Source organism: Genypterus blacodes, unplaced genomic scaffold (assembly GCF_046128005.1).
Source record: "Genypterus blacodes isolate CSIRO-AG114 ecotype Tasmania unplaced genomic scaffold, CSIRO-AGI_Gbla_v1 ptg000032l_1, whole genome shotgun sequence".
NCBI lineage: Eukaryota > Metazoa > Chordata > Actinopteri > Ophidiiformes > Ophidiidae > Genypterus > Genypterus blacodes.
The window spans coordinates 8,048,789-8,072,864 of record NW_027466845.1 but is presented as its reverse complement, the minus strand read 5'-3'; the positions used below and the strand labels follow the sequence as shown (position 1 = coordinate 8,072,864).

The window sequence follows — 24,076 nt, the reverse complement described above, 5'->3', positions numbered from 1 at the left end:
AGTGAAAGCGAATCTCACATTACGTTGACTAGCATGAAGGAGCTATCTGCAGATGCTGCCATGAACCTGCATACTTGAATGGCATGAACTCGCATCATGTGGCTCTGATCCAGGATTACTTTTTTGCAAACAGTGCAACAGGGTTTTATGATGAATGTGAGCACTTTTAAATGTATGCTGACAAACTATTAAAATCTTATTTGAAACATGTTCCTACTCTGTAGAAATATTACTGAACTTGGCTTCTCACTACAGCCTTAACTCTGCCATCATTAACTGATAACACAGGTGTGGAATAATTTGAAGCCACCGCACCCTGAATGTTTTGTTTAAGCTTCTGCCATGCCAAGGTAACTAGGCATTTAACCCTGTGTCTGGTATTGTGACAAGCAAGTTGAAGCAACTATGTCACAATAGCCTGCTTGTCCAGTAAACATGAGGAAAATTAGATAAGATAACACAAGAGCAAATTTCATGGTTCTAGCTTGTCTTGAGATAAGTACTTTCCCAAAATCCATGACAAAGAAACCCAGAAAATACCGCTGATGGTTCTGAATATGAACAGTATTTCTTCTGACATCTTTATTTTGAAATATTAAAGATATTTCAGAAATGGAAGACTTATTACAAAAATAAAGATTTACATTTGTGATCTATATTACATATGCAACAACAGGAGGCTTCCAAGGGTGCAGCATTCCAACAGCCATCATTCCCATCATGGAACTGTTGGAAGAAAGAAAAGAAAGTGTGTTAAGCTGGTCATCACTGTGAGGACTCGTAACCTTCATGGACGTTTCAACACGTAATGATTCTGCATTTATGATGAGTTTAGTCAATCAAGTACAAAGCAGAGTTGTGTAAATTAAATATTTGTAAACCGTCTGAAGGAAATGACCAAAGATAAGCTATTAGTCACACAAAGATCATGTGACTGGATGAGAATGTATAACCTGGGGTGAGAGGAGAATCCGTGCGAAGGCGCTCTCAAGCTGAACACATACATGTACTGTATTGCATGTATCCTGTATGTCCTCATTCCTACACTGCTGGATGAGGCACAAGGCAGCGCTCATCCAATCATTATGTAGAAGTGAGAGGAGGCTCTTGCATGGTGTCTGACTGCGTCCATCACAGAGGAGCTGGAGCAGAATTCGGCCATGCCTCTGGTGTGGTGTGTCTTGAGTCTACAGACGTACCGTCCTCTTCCATACGGCTATGGGTGGTCTTGTTGACCAGCAGGGTGACTGAGTGCGAGTCAGCAAACGTCTACTCGTGCTGTGAACAAAAACACAAAATTGCCAAATCAGAATCGATCTTAAAATGTGGTGAAGTTCCACATGTACTGTGTGTTGGTGTGTCCTCATTCCCACACTGCTGGATGAGGCACGAGGCAGCGCTCATCCAATCATTATGTAGAAGTGAGAGGAGGCTCTTGCATGGTGTCTGACTGCATCCATCACAGAGGAGCTGGAACAGAATTCGGCCATGCGCTAACCAAGGTCTTCACAGGTCCACTGGGGATCCGTGACCCAACCAGGGTTCACATTAGAGTCATAATACAACAATTCCTGCATTAATCAGAGCATAATTCGAGTTCTAACAGCAACAGAAAGACAGCTTATGTTCTCTTCATCCTCACCTTCATCAGCGCACACCGAGATCTTCAGCTTGGTGCACTCCCCGGTGGACGACTTATCCAGGCTGAGGCCATCTCACTGAAATGACACGACATCATTAACCAATCATAGCCTCCACATGTGAAACAAACACATTTCTCCACGAAATCAAATTGAAAGCATTTATGAGAAGAATGAGCACAGCTAGGTTTCATTTACAGGAATCGTTTAGGGGAAATGACGCTAAATTATCAGTATGATGAGGTGAGAAGCTGTCTGGCTCGTATCACAGATCTATACACGTGTATGAGAGTCGTCAACCTTACCTCACACATCAGGAGCAGTTAGGGGGTTCAGTGTCTTGCTCAACAGCACTTAGACGAGCTCTCTCTGAGCAAACAAGAGTTGCAAAATCGCGTTTCCATTGTTTCTTTGGGCCGTGACTCGTCCAGCTCCCTGCACCAACGCCACGACGTTCCTCTGCGGCTCAGTTCCTTCCTCACGCGTGTCCTCCGTGCCCACGCGGCTATAACACATTAGCTTTAGCATCCACGCCACGGCATCACCTTCCAATAGCAGCGCCGGATTTCTTCTTCGTTTATGTATATTTCGGCATACTGTCTGGTCCGCAGCTCATTGCTGCCCCACACAGTCCAGACCGCGCACTACATCCACATATACAGTATTTTAGTTCCCAAAACTGGTGGCAAAACTCCTAAAATCAAACACCATCTTCGCTATGACGTCATTGTCCGCCAGGGATAGATAGATGTAAGTACACCTCAAATGATCAAGTGACCAAGTATCTTTACCGTAATGGGAGCTGATTTGTGCAGTAACCTGTTCATCTTCATGCCATCGTGGTGCCATTTTCACTCATTAGACTGGGAGTGTCCACTTAATAACAAAACTTTGAGCTGCCCCTGGTGGTTTACGTTAAAGTTTCCTGTGCGTATGTTAACTTTCCTCTTCCTCTTTCCACTTCCTCTCACACTCACAGTACTGAGTGTGTGGGGGAGTCCCTGTTCTGTGTCAGACTTTAGATTACATCATCGTGTGAATTGTGAGTGTATAGTGTAATGGCTACAGGTGAGTTCACTCACTCACTCATCTAATTTAATAACACACATTCTATGGAATCATCATAAACATTTGCTTATGAAACCTCATACTGACCCAGTTAGGTCGACATTTGAAGGGATGCAGGGCTGGAGGCTCGGGCTTCAGCCTGAGGATTTCATTGGCCAGATGACATCACGTGACAGGCCCAATTTCAAGCTCGGCACTGCGTTAATGTGGGCGTGTCTGTCAAGTTCAGGCCATGTGACGTTACTCCGAACAATAACCCGAAATTATTATCATGATATACCGTGAATATTCTTCAGTATTCTTCAGTTTTTCTTTAATTGATTAGCTACAATGTTGTCGAATCTCGGGTGGGGAAAGTAAATTGAACAAGTGCGGGGCGCGCGCTCAAACTGTGTCCTCGTACTCGTTACGCCGGTGTCGTCATGGAAACGGGCCAATGAGAGGCGGGGGATCCATCAACCGGTGTTTCCCTGATTGGCTCACTACGCCGTTTCGCCTATACTCTTCGGTGAGCCGGTTACGGTTCTGGCCAATGCACAAGCTGTTGTCAGCGCCCCGCCGACGGTGTCCTCTGCTGTGGGTAGCCGAAGAGACTCTCCGCATTCTGCCACAGTGAAGAGCCTCAAGCTTGTACCGCGGCCTGGCCGGTTTGCCCTTTTCGTCCCCAATCGCCAAGGCATCACATCATCGATCAGGTAAATAAAATGCTACGTCTTCATCGATAATCGCCGATAATAATAATATTAATAATAATCGTATGGGTGTGTTTTATTATGCGACCGGCCTCCACAGCCGTGTAGTCGCGCTACATCTCTTCGCTCTCTTCCTTCAATTGGGTGACGCAATCCGCGCCCGGTATGTCTATGCCTACTTCGAGCACGCTGTTTGTGTGTGTGTCTGTGTGTGTGTGGGTTTGATGGTTGCGGGTGTATCTTTGCTTGGCAAATATCTAAACCGACCTGACAAAAATAATTGTATTTCCCTCATAGAATAAATAATCGAATATCAAATCGTCATTTCCTGAAAATATGGCTCGATTTCTATAGTTCTATTCACGACGTCAGTTTTTTATGTACACATTTTGCTTCTGGATTCGGAAAACAAAGCCAAAGTCAAAAGTCAAGAAAAGTTTGTGTTTCGCTGTCGGTTCCCACCTCGCCTCACCAACTGAGCTTCATTGTGTCAGACCTGAGCTGAGCCCTGACAAGCGATTGTGTTGATGTGTCACAGCACAAACAATGCGAAGGTGGCTCTATTTGTAGTCCTACTGACAGCAATCGCCCTGTGCTGCTGACTTATTTAAAAGTGATCAAATTGATCACAAGATTAATTCTTCTGTATTTGAATTAGTTTTTCCATCCCAAATGAGTTTGCCTGCACACTCAGATTAGTGTAACAATGAGCTTGGCAGCTGGTAGCAGATGCCAGAGGTCACGTTTCCCTTGCACGTTCATCCTGTGAGCCGCTGACTGTGAAACAATTTAACACTTAATGTTTGTCATGCTGTCTGGCTGCCTGCATGCATGCAACTTGCAGGCTCTCATTTTCATAACTGGAGCCCTGCTGTTTTGTGTGACCATCTCCCGTTTTTCCCCCCTCCTTCCCAGGATGATTCCCACAGAGTCACAGACTAAAGAGATCTTCAGGAGGGCGGAGGCTGTGTGTTTTGACGTGGACAGCACAGTTATTAAAGAAGAGGGCATTGATGAACTGGCCAAATTCTGCGGCGTTGGAGATGCAGTCGCTGAGATGTAAGTGTGCAGTGTCATGTCAACATCACATTAAGTGTCATTAGGTGGTTTCTTCTTCTGCTACAAGTGGACGTTTGCCGCATACTGTTGTGGTCCTGTTGTGATTTTTAACTGCTTTGAATCCTCTTTACAGTCAGAGAAGTGGAATATTAGAACTTTAGGTCTTTGAATGTATCTGTATATAAATGAATTTAATTGAATGGACCCTTTTTATAGTCTACATAAAGTGATACCTTTTGTTCGATGTTGATTGTTGAGATTTAACCCTGAAACACCCAAAGACAATTTATCATGATTATAATTAATAATGAACAAAGACTAATTCAACCTCCATAGTCTTATTTCAAAGGAAATATATAAAAAGATGATACTGGTGAGAGAAAATTTAAAAGTGGGAAAAGGTATAAAAGTACATAGAGCAAACAAAGTACAATGATGCAATAGTCCCTGTACTTGCATTGGACTCATTGAACTTAGATTGTCCAAGACATTCTATAGATTCATGGATTATGGAAACAATCATTTCTTGCAGCCCTGCTTTCTGCTTCGTCAGCATTTTAACTGATATACTTTTTGTCCCCGTCACTGGATTTGGTGCAAACATGCTGACCTGTGCTACTTTTACATATTGCAGGACGCGTAACGCCATGGGCGGCTCGGTGACGTTTAAAAAGGCCCTGACCGAGCGTCTGGCTATCATCAAGAGCTCCAGAGAACAAGTGAACAAATTGATAACGGATCACCCGCCTCAGCTGACCCCGGGCATTAAGTGAGTGTACGGAGATCAGGTATTCTTGTTGTAGTATCTGTGTTATTTCTGTTTTGGTAGTTGATTAAAGAAGCGCTTAAATGTGTTATAGGAAAACAGGACAAAAGAAAACCTGTCTGTGTGTGAAAGCCTGGGGTCAACCCTGTAAACACACACTCATGTCCATAGATAAACATCTAAACCAAATATGCAGTGAACACAAACACATTTTACAGCCAGTGAACAATGGCGGCTATAGCAACCTGCAGACACAACTAGTCAACCTTTCCCATCTCTGCCATCACCTGGTCGTGGCTGTTTTTCTTTGCAGGACTTTGTGGCGATACACAAAGATGTGGCATGCAGTAGCTCTTGGTGTAGAGATACAGAGCAGCCAGGCAACAGTCTAGTTTCATAATAACGCATTAGGTGTCCTAATAGAGCGAATAATGGACTTGGCAAAGCAAACGTCCTTTGCGTCTGCTTCACATGTTCTATTTGTACACCAGGGCCCCTATATGAGGCCCTCTGTCCCAATTTTCGACCTGACCGTGCTTGACGCGTTTCTGAAAGACTCCTCTGTCTGCTTTTATCCAGGGAACTGGTGGACCAGCTACAGCAGCGCAACATAAAGGTGTTCCTCATCTCAGGCGGCTTCCGCTGCATCGTGGAGCACGTGGCTTCTCAACTCAACATTCCTCTGCACCACGTTTACGCCAACCGCCTCAAGTTCTACTTCAACGGTCAGTCAGTCTGTGCAGTTTTCGTGCACGTGAATATCTTCTAATGTAATAGTCTGATATTGGATTAACATGATATGATTTATTTTACCCAGTGACATCCATTTTGTCATTTTATTCATGCCTTCCTCCAGATGTTTCAACACTGAGATTATGAGCAGATGAAGACATTTTCAAACGAAATGTAATCTTATTGAAATCGTCTGCAGTAGATATTAGTGCATTAGAGGTATTGGAGGCTTGTTTTGTTTTATGTCAACATCAAGGTATCACATAACCCATTTCATCCCAAAGAAAACATCTATAGTTTGCAGACTGACCTAAACCCTGAGAACCCTCTCCGTCCAGTAGAAGCCCTCCCGTGTTGCTAAATCAAACTTGTGTTCTTTAGGAGAGTACGCTGGATTTGATGAGACTCAGCCCACGGCAGAGAGTGGAGGGAAAGGAAGGGTCATCAGCATGCTGAAGGAGGACTACGGCTTCAAGTCTGTGGTGATGATTGGAGACGGAGCCACCGACCTGGAGGCGTCCCCCCCTGCTGTGAGTGTCTAGTCCTCGTAGTCCAATAGGGTAACTAAGTCAAGTCTGTCGTTGCTAACCGAGCAATTCTGTTTCTGCCCTCCCCCCTCAGAGTGCATTCATCGGCTTTGGTGGAAACGTCATCAGGCCGCAGGTGAAGGAGGGGAGTTCGTGGTTTGTTACAAGCTTTGGAGAGCTGATAAAGGAACTAGAGAAGATCTAACAAAAGACTATGAAGGACACAAGAGTACTAATCCTATTTTACTTGCACCGGCCGGCTGTGCGTTCGGTGCTATCTGGTGCACATCTCAGACGTTCCATCAGTTTTTTATAATGAATAACAATGTTTACAGTGTAAGATTTTTTCCCGGTATGGCAATGTTATTTTACACTACGTACCACTAAAAAAACAATCGAACACTGTGTACCTGATGTGCGCCATGAGGATTTCCGTTACTTCTTTTGGCACCGAAGCTTTTATGGAAGCTAATGCTGCATATGACAGAAATGTGCAATGAATTGTTTTAATTCTGAGTGCTAAGGATGCGAAAGGAATTTCATTGTGTGCATGTGTGGTGAGTTCAATCACCTCAGTATTAAAAGACTACATGCTGACTAAAAAAAGGTAGTTTGAATTCCTTTTATTTTGTTTCATTGTAATTCTTCCCATCCATTGTTTTCCCCAATGAAATGTTGAACAAAAAGACATCAGATATACATGCTCACTTCAATAATAAAACCTCTGAAAATACAATATGCAGTAACATTTAACGCTGTAAGTTCAGTCACCCAGAGTGATATTAAGCATTCAATTTAACCGCTATGATAATGAAAAGCAGAAGCCATATTTACGAACACGGCACCGTAAAACACCAAGCTTATGACGGGGAGGCTATGGGGGGGGGGGGGGGAGGGAGGGAGGGAGGGAAGGGGGGTTCACAAAACTGCAACATAAATAAAAGTACAGTCGTCAGGATTACATTTCACAAACCATCACTCCTATCTTCAGCGCTGCTCGGTGGCGACATAGCCGACCTTGTAACAGAAATGCAGAGACTTCCTCCTTTCAACATGGCTTACTGCAAATTTACATCAAATAAATAAACAGTGTACTGTACACTTTAAGTAGTATTTGTGGTGTTTTAGTCATTTTTTACACAGTACCGTACAGCTGCTCTTCTTTCTTATTTAAACCTTTGGTAGGTTCTAAATGTAGGGCTGACAGGCTTCAATGCATGTTTTGACATAATTATCTGTAGGTTTGACCCAAGCAGACGACTTCCTCGCCTGTCACAGACCGATAACAGCAGTTGTGCGTTCTCAAGGGGCGATAAGAGCCTTTGGTATTGTTACTGGAGATACACAGGAGGCTGGGTGTTTCTCTGCCTCCTCTGTTTTTTCGTGACGCTTTTGAAATGAAGGAAAAAGAGCAAAAGAGATGGGAGTGTAGCATTCTGGCAACACTGGCAACAGGAAGTCGAAACTGCGGCAGTGATGCTTTTTCGGTGGAGGTGAACATTCAAAAAAAGGGACCGTTTCACGTCGGCTTCCAGCTTCTTGGTTTCACTTCAGCGGGGAGGCTTTTGTTGGGATCATAATCCTGGAATCCATGTGCTGGATGAGCGGGACTGGGGAAAAGTGCAAGAAAAAAAAGAGAAGGGATTTAGGACTGGATTTATCCTATGCCCACATTCCAGGCTGAAAATGTCCCAAACCCACAGACACAGAGCTGCGTGAACAAACCAAATCTGATTTTGTTTTGACATCATTTAAAAAAAGTCAGTGGTGCATATCGCTATTGTCCACATTCAGAGTTGGCACTTGTGAACCCGTTAAAAAAAACAAAAACACGGAGAGCTACAACAGCGAAGGAGCTCAGTGAAGAGAGGACGAGGTTGTAAATGTGTTAAATAAATGCAGAGAGAAGTTCCCATCCGAGCCGAGTTGGAGGAAACTTGTGACAACTCAGCAATTTTAAAAACTGAATCGAGGTCGAGAATGTGAATGCGGCTTTTGACCACATGTCTTAAATCTAATCTGTGTCACATGTGGATTTGGGACACTTCAGTCTTCAGTCATGTGAACATAGCTTTAGAGTGTCCACATCGTTGAAAGTCCATTAGATAAGAAGTCTCAGAAAAGAACATAAGAGTATATAAAGTACATAAAAAAAAGGTTCAATGTAACGTCATCAAAGCCTGATGAAAGATGTGAGTGTGAATAAGTAGAGGGACAGTTTGGGTCTGATCTTACAGCTCTGTGAGCGGAGGCTTGTTGCTCACCTGTGTAATACACCACCTCCTGCCAGCCCTCCTGCTGCCACGCACCGTTCCTCGTGTCTTCTCTCGACTGAAGGTCTTTGTAGGCTGTGAACAGATCGTACAAACTGTTAAAAGACATTTTATTGTACAAAAGGACTCTCAAGTACTCTGTGATATACGTCCATTTGGCGCCTCCTACTGATGGAATCTAATTTTGGGGGGGAAGCAAAACAATGCGAGCCCAAAGTATACCACAATTTACAGCTACCTCAAATGTCAATTATCCCTCATGACCTGGGGTTGGCGAAGGAGGGGAGGGGAGGGGATGACTGGATGGGATCGTTTGTGAACGTGTGTTCTGTACACTTACCCCAGAGGTGGTGCACCATGTACAGGTTGCCGATCTGTGAGAAAAACCCTCCTACAGCTTCACTGTTGTGCTGGCGGATGCCGATTGCCCTGGCCCTGTGCAGACAGACAACTGGAGTCATCACAAGGCCCAAAAAGCACTGAGGCATTGCACATTTGACTAGCGTTTATAGGAATTTGAACATCACTATCAACATCTCTGAGTTCAAACTTTGGACTACTTTCGATTTGTATCATTGGATTTAGCCTGTGTTGTTAATGAAAGCTCTACAGGCTGGGCTACTTTACTCCACTGAGTTTAAACGCTGTCAGAACGACCATAACGCTCCCGACTTGATCTCGCAAACATCCAGGAAGTCTAGACTTACTGATTTGTTTGTCGATCTACAGTATCTGCAGCAATGTTAACTATTTCATCATCAGTCTTTTAAGAGACACTGGTGTCCTCCGCTGCCTTGCACTCTTTCGTTATTATGCATGCTGCAGCTGATTGAAGAACAGTAGAAACACATAGAAACGCATTTTACAGCGGTATCTGATTGCTGATTAATCCTCACTGGAAGCATTTTCAAAGCCATAGCAAGTAGAAGCTAAACAGGGAGATCTGCGTTGAGTTTCTTATATCAAGTCATCAGAAACAATCAGCTGTCTGTGAACTTGTTTGACTGTCTGTGGATGCACCCTTGCTGGGTGAGTGTGTGAGTGTTGAGAACAGGGTCTCTCTGTGGAATCGCTCCTTAATGACAGTGTGATGAGGGGGTCTGGTGGAGTGAAGCTGTTCTGTAACTACACTGCAGTAATCCAAATGGAATCAGAGCTGCCTTACCAGTAATTACCCCACTCAATCATGGTTCCTGGCTGGACGAGAGAGAGAAAGAGGGAAAAAAAACAATAATATCCATTATTAAAGTGTAATTAATATAAATCAAAGCTTTTGCTACTAGAGATGAATATTACACTTTCTTGATCTTTCCAGAGTAAAATGCTTTAACACGGGTTTAAAAACTACGCCCAAAGCTTCCTGCAATCATTTCCTGCTGCTTAAAAACAACGCCTTCTCCTTCCCAAGATACGTTATGTTCTAAGATAACCGTGTGCATTCATCACATGTGAGACCGAGAGCCGATGCATTGATGGCTTCAACTCAGGGATGAAGCATCAGTTGATCGGGTTTATAATGCATAATGAGGAACGAATCCTTTATTTGTAGTTCATTTGTTTTGCCGCGAAACTTGGACTAGATTATCACCATGTGCCATTTAAGGGTTGGGTTTGGTTTCAAGCAGGAAGAAAAGTCTAAGTGAACCAATAATATTTCAACAGAAGTCCCATGAGAAGTGTTGCTCTGCCCCTTGGTCAGAAATGTCCGGAATAAGTTTAATATGCCAGGGAACCGACATCACTCTCCTAATTAGCGTCATCATTTGGTCCACATACCAAACAGACTATGGCAAAAGGTGTACATTAAGTTGTAAAAGGGGGGCTTGGGGTCCAGATCTGGCTCTTACCCTGAGCTGGTAGGACCTGAGCTCGTAGATGTTGGGACCCTCTCTGGGTACGGGCTCGTTCCAGAAGCTGAATTCCAAGAGGAGCTGGTTCCTGCGGGACAACAGCATCTTGCCCCGCTCCTTCCTGTACTCGGTGAACTCCTGCCGATCCACACAGACACCAAATCAATGAGCTTTAGTGTGGCGCTGTCGGCTTCACGTCAGGTTTTAGTGCCGCATTAGAGAATCAAGAGGAAAGGTACGGATAAGATGTGTGGGGGGAGGGTCTGACCTTGTTCTGCCTGAGCTTGTTCATCACCTCTGTGAGAGCTGGGTACCCTCCTCTGTAACGCCACAGATGGACTGGGGGAGGGGGGGAACATGGATAAATGATGAAAAGATCTGAATAAGCATGGAATGTTTAGAAGCGAAATCATCCAAAATGTCAAAAAGTAGACGATCATATACAAATATTGGTTTGTTACAGACATAACTGGAGATGTGAGTATCTTACTACTTGTTTATCCATATACTTGAGTGTGCAGATTACACACAGCTGTCAAAGGGAGGACGGTCGTGTGTTGATGTTTGTAATCTTACCAGCCTGGTCCTGTTCTCCATACCAGGTATTCCAGGTGCCTACCAACTCACAGGGGTAGTACTTATCAGCATGGATAGAGGGCAAAACATCCTCACTGGGGGTCGACGAGAAACAAATGCATCACATCAGCTTTCAAATATGAACCTCCAGGATTATTCCACCACTGTTACATTTGTCATTGGACTAGAATCTCTCTAGAAATGCACGTTTGATGTAACATCCCAGATTAGCCACGAACGCTCACTGTAAATAGACGGCCTTTACGCGTCTCACTTATGAGCGAGGATGGTGTGTGAACTTCTGAAGGCATGCTCGCCTGTCAATCACCTCACAGGAATAGGCCACCGCAGGCTTAGGGAGTATTTTTACGACGCAACACTTTACTCAACTGTCCAGGTCTCATTCTACTGCTGCTACGGAGTTAGAAATGTCAAATAACACTCACCAGAGTTTGTTGTAGGCATCCAGGCACTCTGGCTTCACATTGTGGACTGCAAAGAAAGTTATAAAAATAAGTCATCGGTCACTCATAGGATATATGTGAATGATTGTTATGGATAAATGTTGGGGCGGCAACTTACACTGAATTTTATACAGGTTGCTTTCCTCGTTTTTGGTCAGCAGGGTGGAGTGTGCGTCTTTCCTGGGGTCCACTTTCCTCACAAAGAGAGACTTAAACCAGCTGTCCTCTCTGCTTCTGCTGTCTGATGTCACAAAGCCTCTGGAGACACAAGCAAGTGGCCATGAAAACTGGCTGAATTCATCCAGACAGTCCTTTGTTTGGAGGGCTTTTCATGGACAAAGTAACATGACCTACTGAGGACCAAGAGTACGCAGAAGTAATACATATTGTGTACCCTGACCTTGGTTAATGCAGAGTTTACTGTCACATATCCACAATGTTCTACCTGATTGGACAACACAGGTGTTACTATTTATCAAGCAGGCAATCACACACAGCACATGTAGTTCATTTGCACCAATTTCCTTTATCTAATGCTGCCAGCTGTTGTTTTTATTAAGGATTAGTGTAACCAAGGTGAGTGAGACCATATTTATTACTTCTTCATACTTCTAGGTCCTTTGTATAGGAAGTTACATTCTCAACAAGGTGAATAGTAATTTGACACTTACGTCCCAATGCAACAAACGTGTGTCTGACATACACTTCAATGCTTTTTAAGGTTACATTTCATTTAAACAAACAAACTTGTATGTCAATCAGACTGCAGACAGGAACGTCAACACATCTGATGTTCACTCGTTGACTTTAATGACGCTAACGAAGCTTACAGCTAGTCGGGATGGAGTCACTGTGTAAGACATCAACACACACACGGGCACGCACACACTCCATACTGTATCTATAATTATCATTACCTTCCAAACACACTGTGAATTGACCTTGAGGATCTGAGGCGCTCAACAACACAACGACCTCAAAGGAAGGAATCCTCTTAGCAGTTTCAAATTCGTGCAATATTACATTAAATGGACTCCGTTCGGACGAGTCTGCAGCATTTAGGTGTGTTAGGTGCTGTGAGTTCACGGTGAAGGCCAGTCACAGGCTACGGTGGCTAGCTTGCCCGGGCTCATTCTGGCCACCGCAGGAGGCTACAAACAAACGCACAAACACACCGGCCGCTCCGCAGACATGAGGAGGGAACATGCACAGTGACGGCGGACACACCTGCTCCAGAGCACCGCCGGTCCCGACGGACGAAGCCCGCTGCTAGCCCGGGACAAGCCCCGGCTCACTTTCTGAAGGACTCCGGTCGCCATCTTTAACGGCTTCACTCAGAGCGCAGGGTGCTACCAAGGCGGGCCGCCAGGTGGAGGCAGAGCGCCGCACCGATGATATTATGGCAGAGTAACAGGTGAGCGGGAGAGAGAGAGGGAGAGAGGGAGGGAGGGAGGAGGAGAGAGGGGGAGAGGGCGAGAGGGAGAGAGGGAGACTGGTGTTTAAACAATAAACACTACCTAAAACAAAGAGCAACCTGTATACACTGTATTTATACTGGAGCAATAACTGAATCAGCACATCTGAAAGACATCAAACATCAAACATAAATTGTTAAATCATGATAACAGCTCTCCCTTTGCATTATTATGTAGCTTTGTAGTACGTAATGTAGTTCGTAAGTAAGTACATAGGTAAATTCCTCGTATTCTAGCCTAATATCACTGATGCATATTGTGGCCATGGACAAAACGATGCAGCCATATGAGGCTCCAGATGGAATGGTATGAGTTTTCCACTTTTTTCTGAAAAGAAGCCTGGAATGCTCTCTGATCAGAATTCAGGAAAATGAACTCGGAACTTTCCGATTTCCGATCACAATGGATTGCATGGTTAGATTCACCTATCCATGTGTTAAAGTTGCCTTTTGATGGACTGATTGGTCTTGGCAGAGAATACCATACAAGACTTTCAAGTGCACATCAGAAGTCCAGGATTGCAATGTCCAGTTTCACTCGGTTGATGTGAAGCGTGCTTGGGTTGTAACCATGGAGGAATTCAGTACAATTGAGATTGATGTATACCGCTGACAGGGCGACCGTGGAGCTAACAGGGACCATATTGTTGAAGCTTTGGCTTTAGAAGGACCAACGCTTACCACCAATGGAATTCAGTGAACGCTGGAGGGATTTGTTTTAAGTTCAAAGACATGAATCATGAGGGAGTGTTTCTGGCTGAGACATTTTTGAACAATAAAAGGCAAAATATGGATATGTCTGGGAATTCCAAGTATTATTGAATTAGCTGCAGTGTTGCGTTTTTAAATTTATGATCAATCGTGTTAGGAAATGTCCATTTTTTACACTTCCAGCATTTCAGTGAGCCTCACTGAATCCCAGTCATTACATTTCATTATTTCTGTAAACCTTTAAACTGACATTTGCTCCGCACGCAAGAACAAAGCAAAAGTTTGCCTCATAAACCTTAGCGTTACTTACCGATACAGCAGCTGGGGATTACAGTGGGACCGAACTGTGCTACACCGGACATTTGTTCCTGATTATTTGTTGTGCGATTGAGCTCTGGTGCAGCTGCGTGGTTGAATTGTACAGCAGATGCTGTAAGCATCATGAAGCAGCAGGGGTCAGTGTGCTCATATGGCCAAGGTCCATCATGCTGAAAGGTCCCTGAGCAACACTGAACCATTAAACCATCCAGAGGAACTCATGTGTGTTTGAAAAAAAAAAAAGTCAGAGGAAATCAATAGAGTTCCTGTCACGTCAACATTAGTTTGTTTCACCTGATCTGTTTTTTTAATGAACGTATACTTGGAAGTGAAAGTATTTCACAAAGAGTCAATTTTATGCGTGGAAGGAGTGAGCTCAGCTTGTTACACAGACCTCAATTTCCACTGCAGCAGCTGGTCAAACACATCATTATCCTTACAATAAAATGCCGTTTTTATAAAGGCTTATCACACTCTTATGTGCTTTCACTCCACACACCAGGCAGTAAAACAAATACAAGCACACTAAATCATAATATCAGCATTTGTTAATAGGTGTAGTTTTTTTTTTTAGATCATAATCATCAATAATATTTTATATCTATGTTTTTATAACAAGAACAGCTCAATAAACAGCAGCAAAAGAATGTGAGGACAGCTTCTAGTTCGATATTGCTTTTGTAGACAAATATTTTAGTCTTAATAAAACCAGTAGACCCAGGGAAGATCTCTATTACTGTACACGTCTGTTATCTTTGTACTGCATTGTTGCTTTTCGAAAGAAGAAGCAGGAAACTTGACATTTCTCATCTTTGCACACATCAGTGCAGCGTTTGACACAGAGGCTCTCATGTGTTTAAGCAATCTTAACTACATGTGCTCCTCAGGCAATGAACTGACACAAATCCTTGTCTATTACATCCTGCTTCTTCATTATTGGCCAGCTACCTCACTATTATCATCATCATCATCATCATCATCATCATCATCATCATCATCATCATCATTATCATCATCTTCAGCTTGTTTTTCTTCTCCCTCCATCACCTTCCACATCCATGCTGTAAGCACATTCTCTCATACACACATATCTCTCGGCCTTTAAGATATATTTAACATGTAGTATTTTGATATTGCACTTATATGTACATTTTAAATAGATTGTATTGATTTGAATGTAGTATTTGCTCTTAGCACAGTCTGGAATCTGACAAAAGAAAACATTGCACTGCATGTTGTACATAGTATCCCTGTATTAGTTACAAATAAAGCTCTTGAATCTTGTATTATCATCATCATCTTCACCATAAAATATGCATGTTAGATACTGTATGTAGGTTTTTAAGTGCTGCCTCTGGATAAGCGCTATAGAAATGCTCCTCTTCTTCTTTTTCTTCTTAAGGTGGTTGGTAGTGGTGTTTTGCTTTGCTGCAGCACAAAAATAATTTCAAGTATATAGAAATGTAATGTTTGGATACAATTGCTCTCTCTAATCCAAGGCTCTGAGACAAACAGCTGTGAAAGCAGCTGATATGGGTCTTACACTAATACACCAGGAAAACAGCCATTCTGTTTACATATAGAAAAACTCTCTTACACCCTCACAAGTTAATCCTACATCCCCTTTCCTGGTAAATTGTATGTCCAGGGTGGATCTTCAGAAAAGGAGAAATCTCTGAGTAAAATTATCTGACCGGCTGTCTTTTCATTATCCCTCTGCGCTCTTTTCTTATTATCTTTGGCTTTTGTTACACACTGATATCTGCTAACGGCTCTCCAAGTCCTGCTGCTGGACTCTTTTGTGCACATACTGTATACAGTTTTTGCTCTTTTATCTTCAAGGGCGCTGCAGTGAGAAACAGCAGGCTTTACTGCACACAGTGGCTCGGACACATTTATCATTTCTGATGTGAGTAGATTAATAACCTGGAATAGGTATGTGTTTATATACTTCAGACTGTAATACAAGTAGACGCATGACCGATTTTACAGACTACCAGATAATATTCAGTCTAAAACTGATTGATGGTTGAAACGAAGTGTATGTGGGTGTGTGTGATACTGAAAAAACAAAGGCATCTCACTGTCTTACATAAGGAGCTTTATCTTTAGTTCTGATAAAAGCTTGGTAGCTAACTCCTCTAATGGGGAAAAGCCTTCCGGTGAACATTTGTGTTTGTAGTTGTGCTTAAATGATTTGCTTTGCTTTCATTCATGTTGATGTGAAGCTGTGATTACGACTGGAACCTAACAAACAACACAGAAATGAATGCAAAAGCTGCCAAAACCAAGAAATGTACCTAGTATAATGTTCACAATGTTGAGAAACAGTATTCTGTTTATGTTCCTCACATTTACAATTGTTTTGGATACATTTACTAAATAGTAACATTTTCCAACATTCTTTTGTAATTGTTTCGTTTATAATACAACGGCAATACCATAATACTCCACGTTAATGTTTTAGTGAATTTCAAAGACTTTTTTCTTGGGTTGTTCATATTTCAGAGATATGAAGCATTTGAAGATGACATCATAATGAGAAAATATACCAATATAGGCCCTGGAATTTCTATTGCAGTTTATTGAGGGTTAACATTGAGATTTACGTGGCATAAACTGATTTCCAACATGATATATGTTATATGCTACTTGAAAAAATATTTTAGTATGATTTATGCTGCAATGTGAATTTTAATCAAACCGTGTACTAGGTTGATACTCCTGCCGCTCACGTTGAGCGTGGCACCAGACTGTATGGAGTTGGTCCTCAGGCGCCAGACTGTGGCTGCTCACTGATCCCAACAGTTAGGACGGCTCAAATGCAAAAGATCATGTCCAAACTTAATCAAATATTGAAGTACAGAATTTGCATTGAAAGCATTATGAACCTGTGAAGTGAAATTTGCAAACTTCACTTTGGAAAGAGAATAATAGATCTTTTCCGATTTCCAAGTCAGAAAGGCCAGAGCAGAGTGAGTGCAGATGTATATGTTACAGTATGTAACGTTTATAGCTCCAGCAGCTTGGCCTCAAGAAACCTGCACAGTTTGTTGCATCCTGGTGTCTTTGAGCACAGCTATCACATCATTCTTATGCTTTATGGTTCTTGCAGAATTCAGACAGAGTGAGCAAGTGAGGAAAGCTGCCTTCCACCTTCAGATGTGGGTCAGCTCACCTGAGAGTATATCTTGACCATGTATGGTGTGATGTCTGCTTTCCTCTTCTGTGCATAACCACTTTTGGCCTCAGGTCTCTGCTGTGGATTTTTAAAACATTGTCCTATTTGCCAATTATTCATTCCCGCTGCAGCTGTTGTTCTTGTAGGCCAATTATATGGATTCATTCTTATAAGAGAGACGATACAGTGCTAACACAAAGATTTGTCTTGTCTTCGGTGCGTAGGTGGGGGAACACTGCAAGACCTTTAAAGGTGAAATCGAGATATGTTTGTGCTCTTTTATGACACGTGAAAAAGCCTTCAAGCATACAAAAAAGTGATGCGGAAAATTATGAGCTCAGCTTCAGAGTTTTGTTTGAGGCATCTCACCTCCCTTTTCGTGTGTGGATCATCCTTTCATGTCATCCACACAAAATCACTTTGTTTTATGAGAGATGTTCTTCCCATGCATATTTTCTTGTGAAATAATGTGTTTTTATTAGACGCTGCCAACTACTGTTTGAGTATTCATGTACTCATTTGTTACGTTGGTAGTCAAGTACAAAGTTACTATTTGGGTTAAATGCTTACTATTTTTAGTGGGGAATAGACGTAGACTAATAACTAATAACTGTGTCATTGTGTAACTCAATTAAAGTGCAGCTTAGTGTCACACATCCACATTGTGTTCCATCAGTGCAGTCGACAGTGGACACCAAAGCAGCAGGGTGGCACTTCATGGTGTTGGAGTTGTTTGTTCAGTGCAGGTGTTATTATCTTTCAGCATGTAATCACACACACAACACATGTAGCTTATTTGTACCAAAGGACTACACTGATTAATGTTATGTATCCTTTATCCACCAGACTGGACTGGTCGCTTTCAGCAGAATCTGAGCATGTGAAGTGTTTCGTGTTAAACTCTTCCTCACTCAGCCGTTGAGAATAGACAGAGAGGGGCCTTGGGACATCCAGGAATCCTGAGTGCTTACTGTGGTATTTCATGACGTCTGGGTATGTCTGCGTCCGTCTCAGCTGTTGCAGCATCTCACTCTCTGTCTCCATACGCTATAAGGTCACAAGTGTGGCCGCAAAATTAAGCGGTCAGTATTCAAGGCCAACAATAAGATTTTAATGAGGGTGGGAGCAGCGTCTTGAGCCAAGTCTTCTTTTACCTATGAGGTGTTTGTCTGGAAGCAATTTTGTGTAAAGACGCACAGCAAAGGTAACTGCAGATTACAGCTTGTGTCTCTAATGCATCACAGGGGCCGAGGTCACTCCGCTGATTTTATTAACAGTAACATGAAGGGAACTCTACAAAGTGGCATTTGGAATCCTTGAGGCGACATGCCGGGGGTTATTATGTGTTATGTGCACATTAACATTTGTAAGTGAATTAATTTACCATTTTGTCAACACCAAACTCAGATTGAAATACATATATCACTCCATTGTAAATCAATTTATCCAAACGCATAAATGCTACGTAGGCTCATAACTGTGCACTTGCTCTCATAAAGATGAAATCCATTTATCATTAGTTTAATATTGTGCACATGTAAACAACTCATTCACTTGTTTACTGTCACCCCACTAAAACCGAGAGGATTGAAACGGTTCATATTCATTTGTGGAAGGATATAAAAATAGATTGAATGAACAGCAGGATCCATAAACCCTGATTAATAAAAAATAGAGCAAGTTTCCTGGAAGACTGAATTCCGCCTTTCATTCATTTTCCATATCAGCCTTTAGCTATGCAGGGTCACAGGTGGCTCCAGATTATTACTTTTACTGCTGCAATGAGCTCATGGCCCCACGAGGATCAATAAGGTCTCTCTCGCTCTCTCTCTCTCTCTTTCTCTCGCTCTCTCTCTCTCCATCCTCCTTCCTCTCTATCTCTCCATTTCTCTGTCTGTAACAGGTGAACATCTGCTGGTTCAGGCCGAAGACCAAATGCGTGATTTATTGCGTGGCGCTCGGTAATTTCTTATCCACGGCTTCAAAGTAAAATTTGAGCGTAAAGAGCCAAAAGCTGGCTGTCACATTAAAAAAAAAGAAATAAACTTTTATCAAGTTAATGTGAGAAAAGCCGGCCGTTAATCTGTTCCCTGTCAGCTAGCTAAGGTACGCTTGCTAGGTGATGTCATGTTAGCTAGCTAACGTCCGAGTCCCGACAGCCAGAGAACGTTACAACAAGTTCGACCAAAGCTCCGCCAGGAACTACGCAGTGAGGTTGGCAAGTCGATAAACTATGAGTTATTTAGTAGACCTCGCTGTGTATGTACGTAAACTAACAATATCATTGAGCAAATCTGACACTTGAGCCTTATTTTGAAATTTCTCTTCGTATATTTTTGTCATTACTTTCTTTATTACGTTACTTCTTACTTTTGTTTACTTTGATTTAGTCATTTTAAGGTAAAGACCACATATAAGCTCCTCTTTAACATTTTTTTTTATCCTTGTGTTCATTGCATGTCTCCTAATATGTTGCAACTAAACTAAACCAAGTAAGATTATTTACAGCAGTGAGCTTTAAATTAAGTAAAACAAGTGAAAAATATTGAAACGTGTGAATCTTTGAAACAGAGACATTCACTGTCTCCAACATGCCTACAAGACTGCATGAGGCTCATAATGAACAGTGCTGACAAACTGGCCCTCAACCAACCTAACCTAGAAGCTGACCCCTGATGTAAATGTACTGAGCTGAGGCTGATTTAAAATAAACACACTGCCACTAATAACAACCTAATGCTGAACTGTTGAAGACATGTCTTACACATGTACTGTATGTTAAGCGAAAGAAAATGTTCTCTGTTACTGAACTAAAACACAAACTGGACACTATATTTTGGCAATTATATTATATATTATCATACGATTAACATCTAAGAAATAAGACTATAGGTGTGGAAATATCGGTGACATAATTGTAGTGTTTGGTCAACTAAAAGCTCAGTAACTTCTTCAAAAAAAGTTCCTGGAATTTAACAAAGAAGAATACAACAAGAGGGATATATTATATATTATCATACGATTAACATCTAAGAAATAAGACTATAGGTGTGGAAATATTGGTGACATAATTGTAGTGTTTGGTCAACTAAAAGCTCAGTTACTTCTTTAACAAAAGTTCCTGGAATTTAACAAAGAAGAATACAACAAGAGGGAACAATGTGAGAGATTTAGGTGTTTCTTAAACTTTCATATTGCTAATCTTCCTAACTACTTTTCCCTACCTCCAGTTGTAACATTATTATCTTTCATTTCCACATTCAAAGATGCTGGCAGAAGGTTTGAAGGGAGGATGACCAAATAACTGGAGCGTTTTCAAAGGTAAGTGATGCACAGAACAGCAGACAATGGGCCTGAATCACTTATAGTATAATATGAAAGTGTATGTGTAGTGAGTGAACATGGGATTTCATTAATACCAAAATTTATTTAACAATCCTTTTGGCATGATGACATATTTGACTTTCTGAAAACTGCTGAACAGGCAATCTGCAAATGCAATCTAATAGTAAGAATTGAAGATAAAGATTTTTCCTATGCCCGATTTTGATGAAAATCAATAGTACGTTTAGTAAAGTATCGTTCAAAATAGTAAGTAACATAACAGGTTTATTTTAATTAGGCCAACCCTCGGCTCCATACGGCTCCATCATCCTGTATGTACTTTATAGCCTCTAATGCAGCACCAAAAGTCTGCAAAGTCAAATAGTCACTGAGTGTAAGTGTGTTAGTGCACGAACAGGATGAGCCGGCTGCTCAGCTGATAGCACGTGAACAGCATGACACCAGCTAATGCATCACAGCCATGATTTAACGATGTGTCTCTCATTAAGCACCACTTACAGCTGATCAGAGTCTCACTCTGATACTCCAACCTGACTGTCATTGTAAATAACTTTTGCATAAGCACCAAACAGACTTTAGTTGTCTGGAGTACAGTTTTGGCCAAACTTTTTGTCATAGGCATAATAAATTCTGCCTTGCCTGCTGCATTACGCCACTGCTTAGTAAACGTGAAGTGTGTTATCGAACTTCACATTTCAACATTCTACTCCAGTTTATTAACATTTTTATTTTTCATTATAAGATACTGTATTACCTTTCACTTTATCAAATATGTTTTATGTTCCGTCTCCTGCAGTAGGCTGTGAAAAAGTTTTGAGCCACATCTACACATCTGAATTTTATTACCTTGAAATACTATTACCATGAATGAAATGAAGACGTATGGGGAGAGAACAGTACCTTAAGTTGAATTCTTGAAAACAAAGTAGTCCTGGATGCTAAAGATATTGAGGAAAATATGTCCACTCTACAAATAATAGGGATTACAAATGCATTTTTGTCATTTTAACTTTTGGTAACCTTGATATCTGATAGCATGTGATTTTCAAAAGATGCCAGATCTCTGTCTTGTTTTAAGCCAGCCTAGCTGGAAAGATGCAAGATTACAAAACATGTCACTAATATATAAGATGCTAACTTTTCTAAGAAGGCCCATTCATTGAAGGAGATGATAACAGATGGTTTTACTTTGAAAGGGGAAATCCTGTAGGGTTTATTTTCCTACGGCTTTTGCTTGTTTGATAATATTCTCATGGCAGTTAGTGTTTATTATGCAGATACACGCATCTCCAAACCAGCGGGCTCTTCCAGTAAGGTTATGAGAAGTCTGTGCCGAAGAGATGATGCTGTCAGTGTCATGGAATGATATTCTGACAGAATGTGGCAAACATTGCCTACATATGAGAGTAATTTCCTGCTCATGTTCAAAGTCAGCAACGTCAGAAAAGAAAAATGCCCTGAAAAGTCATTGAAGCATGTTTTCTTTTGGTACAGTCTGCTTTAATAGATATGTGTCAAGTTATGGCCAGTGATTTTAAGCAGGTAAGAGAAACCTTGTGACAAATGATATCACTTTTTTTGAAAATGCATTGATTAAGGTGGAAACACGCTCATGGAAAACAGAAAGCAGTGTCTGGTGACTACATTTTTGTGGAACGTTTCTAGCTTACATCATTGTTACCTATGACCAATCAATGTGACGTGATGTATTGTCCAAAACTCCCAAAGTTTTGACTGTAAGGTCTTTTTAACACCAACATGGTTTGGTCCCGTTCAGCTGGATTAGGGTTCCTTTCCCTCCTCGATACGGTTCGTTTGTGCACGTCTGAACACATCAATCACACTTGTGAATATGGTCACACTTGTGCAGGTGGTCTAGTCCCAAAAAAATTCTAGAGTGGTTTGTTTGCGGTGTGAAGATTCTCTGCACTTGCACTTTACCAACTACAGGGCAAGCAATTGATCTGGAATCCATTGCTTGATTTAGTATTTCAACCAAGTGGTGACTATAACAAGGAAAATATCTCATTTTAATACTTGTTCCATGTTTGGTTTTCTCTGCTTAGTAGACTGTATACCTTTTTGATTTTCTTGTTCTCATTCCCAGACGGTTCTGAGGAACAAGCAAAGAGTCTTCACATGACTTTGGTTGCAATATTTTGGTTTGCTTGGATTTCTTCCCCTGTGAAACTGAACCAGGCAGTAAATGCAGCATTGTAACAATTTAGCCCCTGTTTTGCTATTTCACTCTGCTAAATAAATCAGTAAAGCTAATACTTGGAGGAAGTCACTGATTTGGGATTTAGCCTCCTTAAGGCTGAATATTGGGAAATGATTGCTCCTAGATCTTAGTTCTCGATGCTGTAACTACTTGTCATCTGTTTTTTTCTTTTCCCAAATTAAGATTTATCAAACAAAGCTGGTTGCATCAAATTTCTATATACAAATAGGTGACATATATTCAAGCACATCTTATACATCAGCAAGACATAATCATTAGTAGTGCTAGTAGGCGTGTCTGGGATTAATTCATTTCAAAGAGTATTTGTTGTGGTTTTTTCAGATTAAGTCTTGAAATATTTCACCTCCAAAACTGTTACAATCTTAATAATAATGCAAGGCATGGTCACTCCAACTTGTTATACATTGTGTCCAGCAGGTGACAGCATTACATTAATAGTGTTGGGTGTCTAATCATGTGCTTAAAGGTGAGAACACCTGTATTGGACAAACAGTTGTATCCCACAAACTGATTTACAGAATAAAATCTTTGACCAATTAAAGGTAACGTTACATAAAAGTATGTCAATCATCTCAGTAGTCACACCCTCAAATAACTATCGTCTCAAAACTACAACGCTCGAGCTGATGGTGTCTTGCACCATCGTCTGTCAGTGCAAAGTGCTGCCAGAGCGCTAATTTCTTGGATATCTTCTTTCTACTTAAATGTCCAACCATGTTCTGTACACTGATTGTACACAAAGTTGGACGTATGACAGCAACCTCTGCGTTAATCAAGGATAGGTTACAGAATGTTTATTACTTCTATAAGTATTACCTCATTGTAGGTTAGGCTAGTTAGCCCACAAAAATAGAATGCTTTGAATCAGTAAATTTGTACTCTTGTACCAACATAACACTCAAGAGTAGAATATGTATTCAGGTTGCTGAACAACTCAAACTGGTCAGATTTGAGATATTAAATCATTCTGTTATCACATCACCACAATTCATAAGCGATAAAGCAAGACAATATCCTCCTTTTGGATTGTAATTGAATCTATCTGTAATCCTACCAAGCCTATTCATTATTGTAATCATGAGAACAATGTAGCATTCTTGTTTGTCAATACACCACAGTCTTTAGCAAGACTTTTGCTGGATTTTATTTGACCATGTG

At 41.5% G+C, this 24,076-nt stretch overlaps 2 protein-coding genes, 1 long non-coding RNA gene and 2 other non-coding genes across 5 annotated transcripts; 1 reads left to right on the top strand and 4 right to left on the bottom strand.

The window, feature by feature from the left end:
- Positions 1 to 571: 571 nt before the first annotated feature.
- On the bottom strand, positions 572 to 2,446 carry LOC142995061 (uncharacterized). Its single transcript, XR_012961486.1, has 5 exons — positions 2,432 to 2,446; positions 1,946 to 2,284; positions 1,643 to 1,718; positions 1,200 to 1,278; positions 572 to 726 (listed from the first exon to the last, which is right to left on the bottom strand). It is a non-coding gene; the product is annotated as an uncharacterized LOC142995061 (long non-coding RNA).
- On the bottom strand, positions 1,028 to 1,164 carry LOC142995510 (small nucleolar RNA SNORA15). Its single transcript, XR_012961529.1, has one exon. It is a non-coding gene; the product is annotated as a small nucleolar RNA SNORA15 (small nucleolar RNA).
- LOC142995511 (small nucleolar RNA SNORA15) lies at positions 1,356 to 1,492 on the bottom strand. Its single transcript, XR_012961530.1, has one exon. It is a non-coding gene; the product is annotated as a small nucleolar RNA SNORA15 (small nucleolar RNA).
- Positions 2,447 to 2,961: 515 nt separating the features above from the next.
- psph (phosphoserine phosphatase) lies at positions 2,962 to 7,090 on the top strand. The gene is made up of 6 exons (XM_076145957.1): positions 2,962 to 3,403; positions 4,316 to 4,459; positions 5,094 to 5,228; positions 5,805 to 5,950; positions 6,339 to 6,487; positions 6,579 to 7,090. The coding sequence occupies exons 2-6, from the start codon at positions 4,317 to 4,319 to the stop codon at positions 6,687 to 6,689; spliced, it is 684 nt and encodes a 227-aa protein (XP_076002072.1). The 5' UTR covers positions 2,962 to 3,403; position 4,316; the 3' UTR covers positions 6,690 to 7,090.
- On the bottom strand, positions 6,843 to 13,019 carry LOC142995058 (protein NipSnap homolog 2-like). The gene is made up of 10 exons (XM_076145956.1): positions 12,875 to 13,019; positions 11,766 to 11,905; positions 11,630 to 11,675; positions 11,184 to 11,278; positions 10,876 to 10,946; positions 10,605 to 10,745; positions 9,923 to 9,954; positions 9,098 to 9,192; positions 8,749 to 8,832; positions 6,843 to 8,094 (listed from the first exon to the last, which is right to left on the bottom strand). Exons 1-10 carry the CDS (start codon positions 12,964 to 12,966, stop codon positions 8,030 to 8,032), a joined length of 861 nt encoding a protein of 286 aa, XP_076002071.1. The 5' UTR covers positions 12,967 to 13,019; the 3' UTR covers positions 6,843 to 8,029.
- Between the last annotated feature and the right edge of the window lie 11,057 nt (positions 13,020 to 24,076).

Excerpts from the sequence above, each read along its gene's own strand:
- psph (XM_076145957.1), top strand. The coding sequence starts at position 4,317 with ATGATTCCCACAGAGTCACAGACTAAAGAGATCTTCAGGAGGGCGGAG. Across the intron at positions 4,460-5,093 it reads GGAGATGCAGTCGCTGAGAT|GACGCGTAACGCCATGGGCG; the intron begins GTAAGTGTGCAG and ends TACATATTGCAG. Across the intron at positions 6,488-6,578 it reads TGGAGGCGTCCCCCCCTGCT|AGTGCATTCATCGGCTTTGG; the intron begins GTGAGTGTCTAG and ends CTCCCCCCTCAG.
- LOC142995058 (XM_076145956.1), bottom strand. The coding sequence starts at position 12,966 with ATGGCGACCGGAGTCCTTCAGAAAGTGAGCCGGGGCTTGTCCCGGGCT. Across the intron at positions 11,906-12,874 it reads CCGGCGGTGCTCTGGAGCAG|AGGCTTTGTGACATCAGACA; the intron begins GTGTGTCCGCCG and ends TTGTGTCTCCAG. Across the intron at positions 11,279-11,629 it reads GATGCCTACAACAAACTCTG|TGAGGATGTTTTGCCCTCTA; the intron begins GTGAGTGTTATT and ends GTCGACCCCCAG.